At 35.0% G+C, this 12,535-nt stretch overlaps 1 protein-coding gene across 1 annotated transcript in view; it reads left to right on the plus strand.

Annotated features, from left to right (window-relative positions):
- The window catches only part of CNTNAP2 (contactin associated protein 2), a 1,035,266-nt gene that overhangs the window by 572,042 nt on the left and 450,689 nt on the right, over nucleotides 1–12,535 (plus strand). The window contains exon 9 of the mRNA XM_042044203.1: nucleotides 9,119–9,268. Coding sequence (XP_041900137.1) covers nucleotides 9,119–9,268 — 150 coding nt within the window. The remainder of the gene's footprint in view (nucleotides 1–9,118; nucleotides 9,269–12,535) is intronic.

Raw genomic sequence — 12,535 nt, forward strand, 5'->3', positions numbered from 1 at the left:
AGTTTCTTTACTCCTTAGAATTTCTTTTATGCTGAAAGGCTGCTTTCATTAGATACTTCCTTCTAAATGAACACATGAAATACACTTTTAAAACCTAGGACAGTTAATGGACACAGTCAGAGTACACCCTATCTTGTCTTTGAGATATAACTTTCATTATCCAACAGCAGCCTGTGAAAGGCAATATTCAGTAAAATGTAAAGCAGTCCTACAATGCTAGCATTTTAATTATGTTTTTATGTTTTTCTTAGAAAACCCCTCCCTAAGATCCAAATATTTTTATTGTGTCTTCCTTTGAGACAGAATGTATTTTATGTTTACCTGTTACTGTGCCCTTAACAAAGAAAACATAATGTGTAACAACAATGTTGTCTTGTACAGACAGGACAAGAGGACGTAGCCTCAAGCTGTGCCGGGGGAGGTTCAGGCTGGATACCCAGAAGAATGTTTCCACTGAAAGTGTGGTTAAACATTGGAACAGGCTGCTGAGGGAGATGGTGGAGTCATCATCCCTGGAAGTTTACAAGAAATTACTGGAACTGGCATTTAGTGCTGGGGTTTAGTTGCCATGATGGTGTTCAGTCAAAGGCTGAATTTGCTGATCTTGGGGGTCTTTTTCAACCGTAGTGATTCTATGATTCTATTAAAAAATACTTTTAGTTAATAAAGTTGATCATTTGAAATTATCATTATATTAAGACTTTACTATTGATTCACTAAGAACTTTATTGTCTATTTTTCTCTGTCAGCTTCTGGTTTTAAAAACTTATACCTGCTTAACACAACAGAAATAGTGATCTGTGACAGCAAATACATGCAAATTATGGAGCAAATATTTTCTTCTTGGAGCAAGGAGCCTCTTGAGCTTCTCCCTTTCACAGTGGTACGGCAGGGTGGTGTTTTATCACTTTTTCCTTTTGATAGAAGAGAACAGGCTGGTTTTTTTTCGAATCAAGATCCCAATGTCCACAGCAAATGCTTTCAACATTTTAGACCTGGCTCTGTCTTCAGTAGCAAGCAGTGCAGCACAGTAGGAGTGAACAACAGAACAGAACAATTCATGCTGAGACCTGAAAGTCCATGCAGTCATTTGCACATGAGACTGCAGTTTGTGAGTTTGGACCTAGTTTCATCTGAAGAAAATACAGTTCTCAGGCATGGAGACTAATACAAAGCAAAGTCCACTATGTGGGGACAACTGCAAGATTTGTTTTATATGCACACTTCAGCAATAAATTAAAACCAAAATGCAGTTCATAGTGTGAACCTTTACCTCCACCTCTATAGGATCCTGGTTAATGCACAAAACTGCCTTCTGCTGTGAAGTTCTCTGCTTTTGTTTTTGGCTGCAGAACTGGTCTGTAGCAAGGTTTAGTCCAGCCTCAATGTGTCACTAACAGGGTTTCAACCGCCCCATGGAGAGTCATTCAAAGAAAATCTGTCTTCACATTTAGCACTGTTTGGTTCTGGCAATGGAGTATTCCAGGTTTAAAAAACCAAATGTTTTTTAAATAAGAAACAGGTTAATGTAGTTTGAGTTTAATTAAAAATAGATCATGAAGAAACACTAATAAATTGGTCCTTGGTATTTGCTAGATAATGCCAACATTTAGTAATTTTTTCTGGTGGGTTTGCTTTTTCTGTGGTACATGCCTCTGGGACAGAGGCCGAGGTACAAGCAAATCCTTGTAAAAAGTGCTATATTTAATGTAGAAGAAAAAGTGCAATGTTTCTCCTATTTGTTGTGTGAGGCCTATGTACAATGAAGACAAAAATACAAACAGAATTTTTGTATAATAGGATTAAGACCTGAAGAGGGCTGCTCTTCATGAATTTCCTTTCAGAAAATCTTGTGCCTAGAGCTTCCTATATCTTCTAAGCAGGAGCATAATAAAAGTGTTACAGGTGCTGATTTAAAAGTATTGCCAAATGAGCAACATAAAAGCTGTTTTAGTGTACCACAAGTGATAAAGCTCAATCACCTCTTCTCCCATCATATGCTTCAAATTCTCAGTCATGCATTGATGACCGCCACAAGATCTGCATTGAAAGAACTGTTTGGATATCTGAGACATATTTAGGCTTCAGTTTGCCAGAGTACTTTAAGATGTGCACAGCTTTTATACCCTTGAATAATCTCCTACTAAAAAATGTTTTCTTAAATATTCTAGTTGATTCAGAGCCCAGGCTGGTAAGCTAGTCTCAGGCATTTAAAATATCAAACCAAAGTTACCTTTGATATTAGCTGTTGGTCAGAAAATTTCAATTTACTTTTAGGTCAATGGAGATTTTCTGCTTTTTGTACTTGTTTTTTTCTTACCAACAAAACCCTCTGCACCGAGTTCTGTTCTCTTTGCAATTAAGTATGCTGTTTACAACAAAATGAAAGTGTTTAAGTTGGGAACTAGTGAGAAAATCTAGGGAAATACCATTAGTCTATGCTTCTTTTCACTGAATACTTCAGTATTGTTAAATTAAAAGTTACCGATTCACTTTACTCCCCTGTCTGGAATATCTACTTATTTTAGTTTCTTATATTGTTCAGCCAGCATGAAAGTGCAAAGAATAAGAACTGTCTCTGTCATGGTTTTGTAGGTATCTAAACTTAATTAGTCCAAAGATAAGGCAAAATACTGAAGTTTACCTCCTCTATTCTTTTCAAATTTACCCATTTAAATAATAAATATACAATAAATATAAATAATTGTAGTGATACAAAAGGATTTCAAATTCAGAAAGGCCTTCCCAAGAAAAGCTAAACAACGTATGACAGAATAATAGCCACAAAAAAAGTATCTTAAAGTTTCGTAAGATGGAAAGTACTGGTCAGCTCACTTATCAAAATAATAAGATGCTTATCTTATAAAAATAATAATAATTCAGTGCAGTAGGGTATCTAGTCGATGATGGTAAAAATTATAGAATGAAATTAAAGCTTTATAAGTATAATGCTGTTTCTAAAATAGTTTATTTCTTATCATTTACAAGAAAAAAAATATATAAAAATTTTCCAGGAAAAAATCTGGGAGTTTCTTCTATGAAGTGTATTTGTAGGATAAAGTGGAGTTAAATTGCCAGATTTGGTAATTATTATTGAAATTGCTTGAGTCCTAAGAATAGATCATATTTTGCATTAGCATGTTCATAGTTTTAAGTCAAGAAAGTTGATTGTGTTCTAGGTACTGTTACATGTAGGGAAGTGTCTTTAAGTCTCAAATATGATGATTGTTTGGATATGGGGCACGATGCTGTATGGTAATTATAGTGTTGCCAGCTAAAACACACATAAAGCTAGACAGTGGTGTGCAAAGAGTTTCGGGGAGTTCAGAACAGTTATGCTAAATAATAAGTAATATGCTACGTTAGCATAACAGTTATGCTAGATAATATTTTTATTAGTAATGGTCACTCATAGACAATGAGTGACCATTGCCTGTTTCTTAGTAAAGATTATTCCTGGAGGCATTCATGGAGATGATTGCCATTGAGAAGGTATCTTATGCAATTCTGGGTCACCAGACTGCATTTTGAAACCAACATTTCCTGATGTGACATTGACTGGAATAGAGGAAGAGGGCAGTGGCAAAGTTGTGTTTGATCTTTAAAAACAGCATTCTTTCTGCAAACCGAAACATATATTGACATTCTAATTTCCAGGTGTATATATTTTCATATCTAAGGTGAAAAACAAATTTAATTTTATTTTTTTTACTGAGAATAAAGAATGTGTGAAGAACAGCAGAGAGAGGAGAGGACAAGGCCTGTGCGTTAAAAGATAAAATCATTTCAGCAGTTGCACGATTCTACAAGTGTCTAAACAGAATTTGCACTTTTTTCTGACATTCAAGAGCAAACTTTATTTTATCTGGTTTTATTACTTTTCAGTAAAAGACAGAGCAAAAATAAATCTTTATGAATTTGACCATTATTTGCCAGGTTTATGGTTCATTACATTAAAATCCCCAGTAGCAAGCCTTTTATAAGAATATGTTTGAATGTTTTAAAGGCTCTGCAGCATTGTAGATTTATGTATTTGCTGCCTTTTCTGTTTCCTGCGCAACAGTATTAACTGTGGAAACAAGAAGAGAAGATTTCCTACCCTTTTAAAAATACCTCCTATACATACAAGGCTAGAGATGCATATAAAGCTAAATGATCATTTTTTCTCTTCTGGTATTAGCTTGCAGGGGAAAATCAGTATAAGTCAAATATCACCAATGGGCAAAATTGGGACATTTTTCCACCTACTCACCTTAAAAAAGAACTCTGAGCTTGAACATGAGGACAAAATTTGCCATAGCTGTTTTGTTTCTGTTGGAGAACAGGGGTTTCCACCATCAAAATACCTTCAAGGACTTCATTTTCCACTGTCTTATCTTACTGTTCATTGAGATGGCCAAAAAATGAATAAAAATTAAAATAAAAATGTCTTTTCTGAATCAAAAGTCCTAAAACAGATTACATACTTAGACAGCTTATTGCAAAACTATCTAAAATATTATTCTAGGAGGAGCTGTGCTTTTGCTTTTCTGGTTTAAAATTACGATTATCTAAATACAGAAAAGCATGGCATTTGTAATTATATTTTTTTTTCTGATTAAATACTCATGACATATATTGCGGTATATTTGAACACAGCTGAATGTTTCAAACAAAACGTTGTTGGCTTGTTTTCTTATAGTGAGAAATACTAGTACAAAGTTGTACTGAATTAGTGAGTGATTAGCCTGGAACAGCAATTACAACACCATCGTGAAACATGGCTCTGGCTGGCTAAAGTGAAAACTAACAAGCCAACCTATCCCTCTGTCTTCAGGCTGAGTATTGAGGGCTTCATCTCCTAGTAAGAATATGCAAGACATTATAATACAAAATATTTACTAATGTATGTTAAGAGCTAACAACCCATACGCAGCTGCATAGCCTTGCACTGCTCCAGTGCTTCCGGGAGCTAATGGTAGTATTCTTCCCTTGTTTTCCTCTTAAACATTTAAACTGAATTTTGGGTTACAGTCCTATATCAAAATCAAGACAAGGTTCTGTTCTGATGTGGCAGCTGTTATGCTGTTAACTTCAGAAGAATTTTGTCAATGTAAATCAGCAGACTGTATAAGCTAGCATTCATTGATAGTCACTGCAAGGACTTCCTTTTAAAAGAAGATTTTATCACACAAGGTTATCTGTAGAAGAATTTGAGATTTTTGCTACTATAGTTTTCCTCAAGGCAAAGCTCGACCAGATGTTATCTTTCTAAATTTTCCATTATGTATTAAACCCTTGTACTTTTTTGCTATTCGTTAATCTAGTTCTTCTTCCATGTCTGTAATAAGCAAAACATCTGTTTCTTCTTGTTCAATCAAAGTGCCTAACTCAAGAGTCCTACTTTTAAAATAATGTCATTTAAATAGAAGACCTAGATAGAGAGAATACATTTCATTAACATATTTAATTTGCATATGAAACCATCTTTTCCAGAACTCAGTAGGGAATTTGTGGTGGCAGCAATATGCATTTCTTTTTTTTTTTTCCTCAACTTGCATATCAAAAAAGTTAGAGTAAGAAAAATAGGAATGCAAATAAATATATGTATCAGCTCAGATGAGGAAATTAAATTGCAATGAGAAACAATCACTATGCATAGGCCGTTCTAAACTTTCCAGCTGAAAATTCTTTTATTATAACTCTTTATAATGATCTACTCTTACTAATGAGTCTTGGTTTATATAAAGATCTCAGAAAGCAAAAATCATTCCTCAATATACATGAGGCTTGTAATAAAATATTACTATAGAAGTAGGAAATGCAGCTATACAAATTTATCCCCCATAATATATATATATTGAATATATCACATATCCCCATAATAATTTAAGTTCGTGACACAAATCATTGTCTCATTTATAAAGGAGGGTTAACACTACTGCTGCTAATACATGTAAATAAAAAATTGGATAAAAACAGTGGCAGAGATAAAAGGTGCTTTTAGTTTTTTGACTGGGGAGCACAATTCTGTACAGAAAATAGCAAGTACTTGCTGAGTATTAATGAGCAATCCTCATTTGCATTCATGAGTAAATTCCACAGGAAAAAATGTACCAGTAAGTTTTCTAAGCAAACTTAAAATTGCACAACAATTTTATGGCAACTTTGAGCCAGAACAGTTGGGAATATTACTGTCATACTGCAAAGCTCCATGAGGATGGTTAATACCTGTAGCTAAGAAGAAAATAGCCTTAATTTATGATTATTTTGTATCAGTACACTGAAGAGTTGATAAAGAAGAAACAATGTCCTCTTTCAGGGACTGACAGGAATGATGCTAACTTGTAAGGGCAGATATTTTTAATACAGTCAAAACAACAATGCTTCTCCAATCATGCCTCTAGCAAGCAGCTTACAGACAGCAATGTGTTCCCTTAGTACATCTTGCTAAATGCTGTGCACACAGAGAGAATGCATGAAATCACTTGTGCTCTTAACCTGCAGCTCTCCTCATGCTCTCATTTTTCGATCTGCTCAGGAGAACCACCCGCTCTGCTGATCCACCTTCCCTCCACCTGCTTTTTGCCTTGAGTCATTGTAATGTTCAGTTTCTCAGCATGCTGCTGGTGAGCTTGGGGGGGTTTTCCCTTCACTGCACATGGGGAGAGCACAGTACAAACACAAAATACAAAAATACAGATTAAAATAATTGAAGTATTTTGCATCGCATGCTATATTTAATTTAAAACACTTTCCTCATTAGCACTTTCAGGTCATTCTTTTACAAAGGAGTATCTTCGGGAGGTGAGGATGGTGAACTTAGCCTTATTATATGAAGTACAGTGAATTTCCAGTTTCATAGCATAATCATCTGTCTTTAGCTCCACAAGTTGTCATGGTGGCTTCTCTCACTCCCACTCCTCAACAGGGAAAGGGGAGAAAATAAGATTGAGAAGTTCATGAAGTGAGATAAAAACAGGGAGATAATGTACCAATTACAGCTGCAAGCAAAACAGACTCGGCTTGGGAAAATTAATTTAATTCATTGCCGATTAAAATAAGTCTAGGTAATGAGAAACAAAGGCAATCATTAAAACAACACCTTTCTTCCTCCTTCTTCTTGAAGCTCAATTTCCTCAGTCACAAGTCCTCTACGTCCACTTCCTGAGCAGCACAAGAGGGGATGTAGGGCTAAGACCAGGACACTTCTGCTCCTGCTGCTTCAGTTGTTCCTCTGCTCTGGTGGGCAGAGCCCCTCCCGTCTCTGCTTCCGCTCTCCCTTGGAACTGGCAGGGCTGTTTCTGCCCCGCTTCCCCTCACCTCTCACTGCCTGGAGCAGAGAGGTTTGGCTGTGCTCAGCTGTGCACCTTCTTGTCTCATAACCTGTTGTGTCTTGGTTTCTGCACTATCCCCCTTCCCAGACAATGTTTTAGACATACCTCCCTTTATGATGAACAGCTCATACCGCTGCTTTTGTTCCCCATGTTTTAATAGCCAATTCTTAATTTTGTCCAGGAGTCTTTAGTCATTGTTATTCCATTCAAGGTAATACTGAATACCTCCATAAAAATATAAAATAAATTTCTTAATATTAGGTCATCTCAGACTTGAAAATTGGGGTTTTAAGTATGTTCTGATAAGCTTCAGTTGCAGTAGCACATTCTCTAACAATTCTGGTTTGGAAGTCTATAAAAAATTGTCTTTTTCTTTCTTAGTTAATTATCAGTGGAAATTAATTTTATCTGGGTTATAATGATATGTTTTTCAGTTTCTTCTTTTTCAAATGTAAAGAAAATGAAAGAGCTTACAAACAGAAAGAAAAATTCCCTCATATTTGGTATATTAAGTCTTTCATCTGTTCTTACTCTAGATTGAATAAGCTTATAAGCATTAGTAGAAACCTTTCTTCCTGATACATTTTCAAGAGGCTTCTGCCGCTTTTATTCATACTAATGAATTTTCTGAGAATATTCTGAGAAGAGCACTCTGTTATTTCACCACTTGATCTCATATTTTTAAAAAAGATGTGAAAACACTAGGAAAAAATATTCATCAGATGTTTAGGTATATCTGTTTGCCATGACTATTATTCCTTGTTCAGAGAAAGTAACATTCTTTTGAATATTTTGATAAGTTATCTTGCATTATACTTCTGCTGACATTTGCATCCCACTTAATTTTAGAAACATCTTATTACTTTGCATTGTGGTTTATTTTGGCAAATGACATTTTGCTAAGGTGACTTCATCTAGGTGCAGAAAATGTTACTTGTAAGAGGTGCCATAACTTGGAATTTGCTTTTACTACAGCATTTGCTACTTATTTGCTGACCCAACATAAACTGTCTTCACGGAAATGAGTACAACAAACTAGTACCCTTTTGCAGTTCTTAATGTGCCAGGCAAATTGGCTTTCTGCCAGCTGCTGGAGACTATATTAGAAGTATATTAATTCAGGAGGTTTTAAAATATCTGAATGAATGAACAATTCCATCTGCTCCACTGCTGCCGGTATTGGGAGGATGGTGCTCCCCTAAGATTGTGGGGTTTTCAGACATTTGCTGGTTTTGCAGTACCTCTGTGATAATGTCTTCCTCTTCTGTGAGTAGCCCCACATCCCAATGACAGGATTAGCTGTGAGTTCTCCACCTATGTGAGCCTTTTCCCCTCTTATTTTTCCTTTCCCTTTTCTTGGTAACATTTAACTTGTTCAAGCTTAATATGAGCATAATGTGCCCTTTGGCACTGTTACTCACTATGGTTAAATGGATGAACCAACATCTTTTCCTTCGGATCTTGATCATAGAAATGATTTAAACATATCCTTTATTAGTAAAATGCAGAATATGGCCTTTCGATAGGAAAGGTGAGTGATAACATCTGTAGTTAGATACTATTATGCCTGCAAGCATGGACACTTCAGTAGTCCCAAGACTTGTATTTATGATATAATGTGGATTTCTTTGTTATAGTTACTTTAATAACAATACCTTGTTATCACACTAAAATGATTTCATTTCTGCAGTAGCCTTTATGAAACCTTATATAATGAGCCTGGGAGAGAAACACATGAAACCCTTAGAGATAATAAATATTGGAGTAAGTAAAATGTTGCAATGTTTTTTTGCTCTTCATAGGCTCTGGTCTCAATGATGGACAGTGGCATGAAGTTCGATTCTTAGCTAAGGAAAATTTTGCTGTCCTCACCATTGATGGCGATGAAGCTTCAGCTGTTCGAACAAACAGCCCTCTGCAAGTCAAGACTGGAGACAAATATTTCTTTGGAGGTAAAAAAAATATCAAAACAAATACACGCTTAAAGTGCTGTTGTCTTTTAGTCTATAACAGGTGAAATGGAGTTCAGGATGTAATTCATTCATGTGGATCTTATTATGAGTTGAATATCTAGGTGCTACTCATCAAAGAGTACAATACTAAACTTAATTTCACTTCTCAGAACATTTTTACACCTCCTTATTCTTACAAAGGAAACCCTGAGAAGTTCTGTACAATCTAACTTGGAATAATTTCTCTGATCTCTAAACATTTCAGAGAAAGGGGTATCTTAATAGTTTAAATAAAAGGCACCAAGTAGAGTAATTAACTTAACTTTTCAAGTTTGAAATCCTGAAGAAGAAAAAACAAATATTATTGTTCAGGACAGATCTTAACATTTTGGTGTTTTGTAAATACTGTCATAATTGTGGATAATTGAGAAGCTCTCATAGGTTGAAGCCTTAGTTCAGTATTTTTTGTCTTTCAACAGTCCATATACTAAAAAGAGCTCTTAAAAATTGTGCCTTCAATATTTATTGTGCTTGCTCTTCTATGTTAGCATTTATGAAAATCAAAAAAGGTCATCAAAACTCTTGGATTTTTTAAATTGACATTTAAATTTCTATATTAAAAAGTGTGTTTGTGTGTCAAAAAAATTTTTTTCCAAAAAAATTGCAGGTTGCACTTTTGAAGTGTCCCACACATTTGAGGTTGAACATTAATTTTTCAGACAGAGAACATACATTTTAAAAGAAGAATTTATCAGTGTTAAAAATTGATTTTTTTTTCAAACTTACAAGGTGCATGTCTAATAAAAATAAATAAATATAAATGTGATACTATAAATAGTCATAACATTACTCAAGGGATGGAAAATTTAGTGTTACATGAAGTACCCTAAGTAGACAGGGAAAAAAATAATTTCAAGGTTATTTTCAATTAATTATCAAATAAAGTTCGTCTGTCAAAAGAATTAAACTTCCTGGTGCTGTAACATGCATATTTTCCAATACCTGTAATTCAGCTAATACTGGTTTTTTAGCCTATTGCCTCCAGTAAGAGTTCTAGCACAGACCATTTCCACATGCTAAAGCGTGAAAATTATTTTGTTGCTAAGCCATATATATGTTCAACTTGTCAGAACAGCCTGGGACATTCTACTGAAATGAAGTTATTAAGCACACATAGGAGACAATGAGAAGAAATGCTGTACATAATACATCGTGTTAGTTTTGATAGGTAAAATCCCTAGATCACTATTACATCTCTGGAGAGAGATTTATTGATTGATTTCTTCTCAAATGTCTTTTACGTCTGTTTCTTTGTCTGTGAGGGATAGATTGTCTGGTTTCTCCAGGTAGTTTTTATATCCTTCCTCGGTCAAAAGTCAGGTTGATTTGTTGTCATTTCAGTTGGACTATGAAATCTGCTTGATTTGTGATTGCTGACCTGTACTTTATAATTTCACCATTCTTCCATAAAAAACAAGTGTGCATGCAGATATTGCTCTAGTGGGATATGGAAGTCAATCATGAATTCCCTGAAGTCTCATTCCCACATCTGTTCATGCAAACACATGGTCCTGTTACACAAACTCTGGGATGTTTGTTTTTCCTTAGTATCTCTCATCCTCTGAAAGGTCTTCTAAAGGTATGTCAAAAGAACGGTGGTGTCCTAACCTTCATGCCCCAAGTTTATTTCAAAATCTGCATTTGCAACACTATACTTACATTAACTGTCTGAAGCTGTGAATCTGAGGAAGTTTAATTTACAGTACCCATTTATAAGTCCCACATGAAAATTGCTATATAAATGTATGATATATAGGTGATATAGACATAGATATAGATAAATATAGATAAAAATTGATAAATATGGATAAATAATATATTAAAAACTGCAACTTAAAGCCGGTCTTTTGGATCTATGTTAGAAACCTAATCTTTATATTCATGGTCTGCGTCTTATAAGGCAAAGGTGTCTTTGTTCTATTCCCTCCAAATGTACATGATTCTCCTTACTTGTCTTTAGAAGCACACCAAGTCATGGCTTTTAATAAATAACATTTGCAAGAAGAGGATGTAGAGAAGAGAATATTGGGGAACCTCAAACATTTGGACCATCAAAGATGTTTTCATTAGTTTCCTTAGAAATAAGTTCCGATAAGAAAGCATCAAACACTTATTTTCTGCAAATACCTATAGTTGGTTAGGGAGTGATAACTTCTTCTTGAATTGTATGTTTGGTTTCTGCAAAATGCTAGATGGCTAGCAGAAAGAATTATCAATTCTTTGGTGATGATATATTTTCATTGTGAAAATGAATCTAGTAGATTTCTTTGCTAAAGAACTGAATACAGTAGTTACAGATACACTGTTAAACATTTGTATTCTGAAATATAAAGATATATAACAGATGCAGAAGTTAAATGATGAGATTTAAAGATAGCAGTGTATAAAGATATTCATCCAATCCCACTGCTATTTTTGTTGACCTTTCAAAATACTGAGAAAGCTCAGTCCATTGAATTTGTGCTTGGAGAGGTTGCATAGCATTTCTAGCATGCTCTGAACGCTCTTTGATAGCCTACTTCATCTTTCAAGGAGCTACTATATGTATGCAAGTGTTTTGTTCTCCAAACTTTCCCTTTCTCTGATCCCAAAATAAGTGAGCCTCTTTATGTTTCTGTCTCCCGGTATCAATACAGCAAATGTATTTCATAGGCAATGTTACTGTCTCTGGTGAAGAAAAGATTTAGAAGTTTCATTTCAGTACTGCAGTACAATATTTTCTCAAAAACGCTTGTCATTGACCAGCAGAGCCAGATTTTTGTAACACTAGCAGCAACATTTGAATAAAGGAGATGTGGAAATCAGAATACTTCGTGACTTCTGCTCATAGAACTAGCTTTTCTAGTTCTGAAAAACTTTAATTAAACCATAAGAGTATTCCTTATTTCTCTGTCAGAGAATATTATGTTCAGTACTGTTAAAGTCTTTTTTTCCCCTTACCTTTTACCTCTCCAGTGCCATCTCCCAGCACTTCTGAGATCCTCCCAAGGGACAGACAGCAGTGATGTTTTATTCAAGCCTAAAGACTTAGGTGAAGCTGTGTTAAGATCAGGCATTTCTGTAGATTGTGTGAATGTGTGCTGGTGTATGTGGGAGGGTGGGTGCTAATTGCCTATCACCCTTCTGTATAACTCTTATTTTCTGCCCACTGGTTTTGTTTTCCTTCTTTTTCTTCTCTTGAATTTGTGTTTTTGGAAAGAAGTGAAC

This window comes from Corvus kubaryi, unplaced genomic scaffold (genome assembly GCF_017639235.1).
Source record: "Corvus kubaryi isolate FWS band 111438036 unplaced genomic scaffold, C.kubaryi_AGA036_p1.0 37398, whole genome shotgun sequence".
Classification (NCBI taxonomy): domain Eukaryota; kingdom Metazoa; phylum Chordata; class Aves; order Passeriformes; family Corvidae; genus Corvus; species Corvus kubaryi.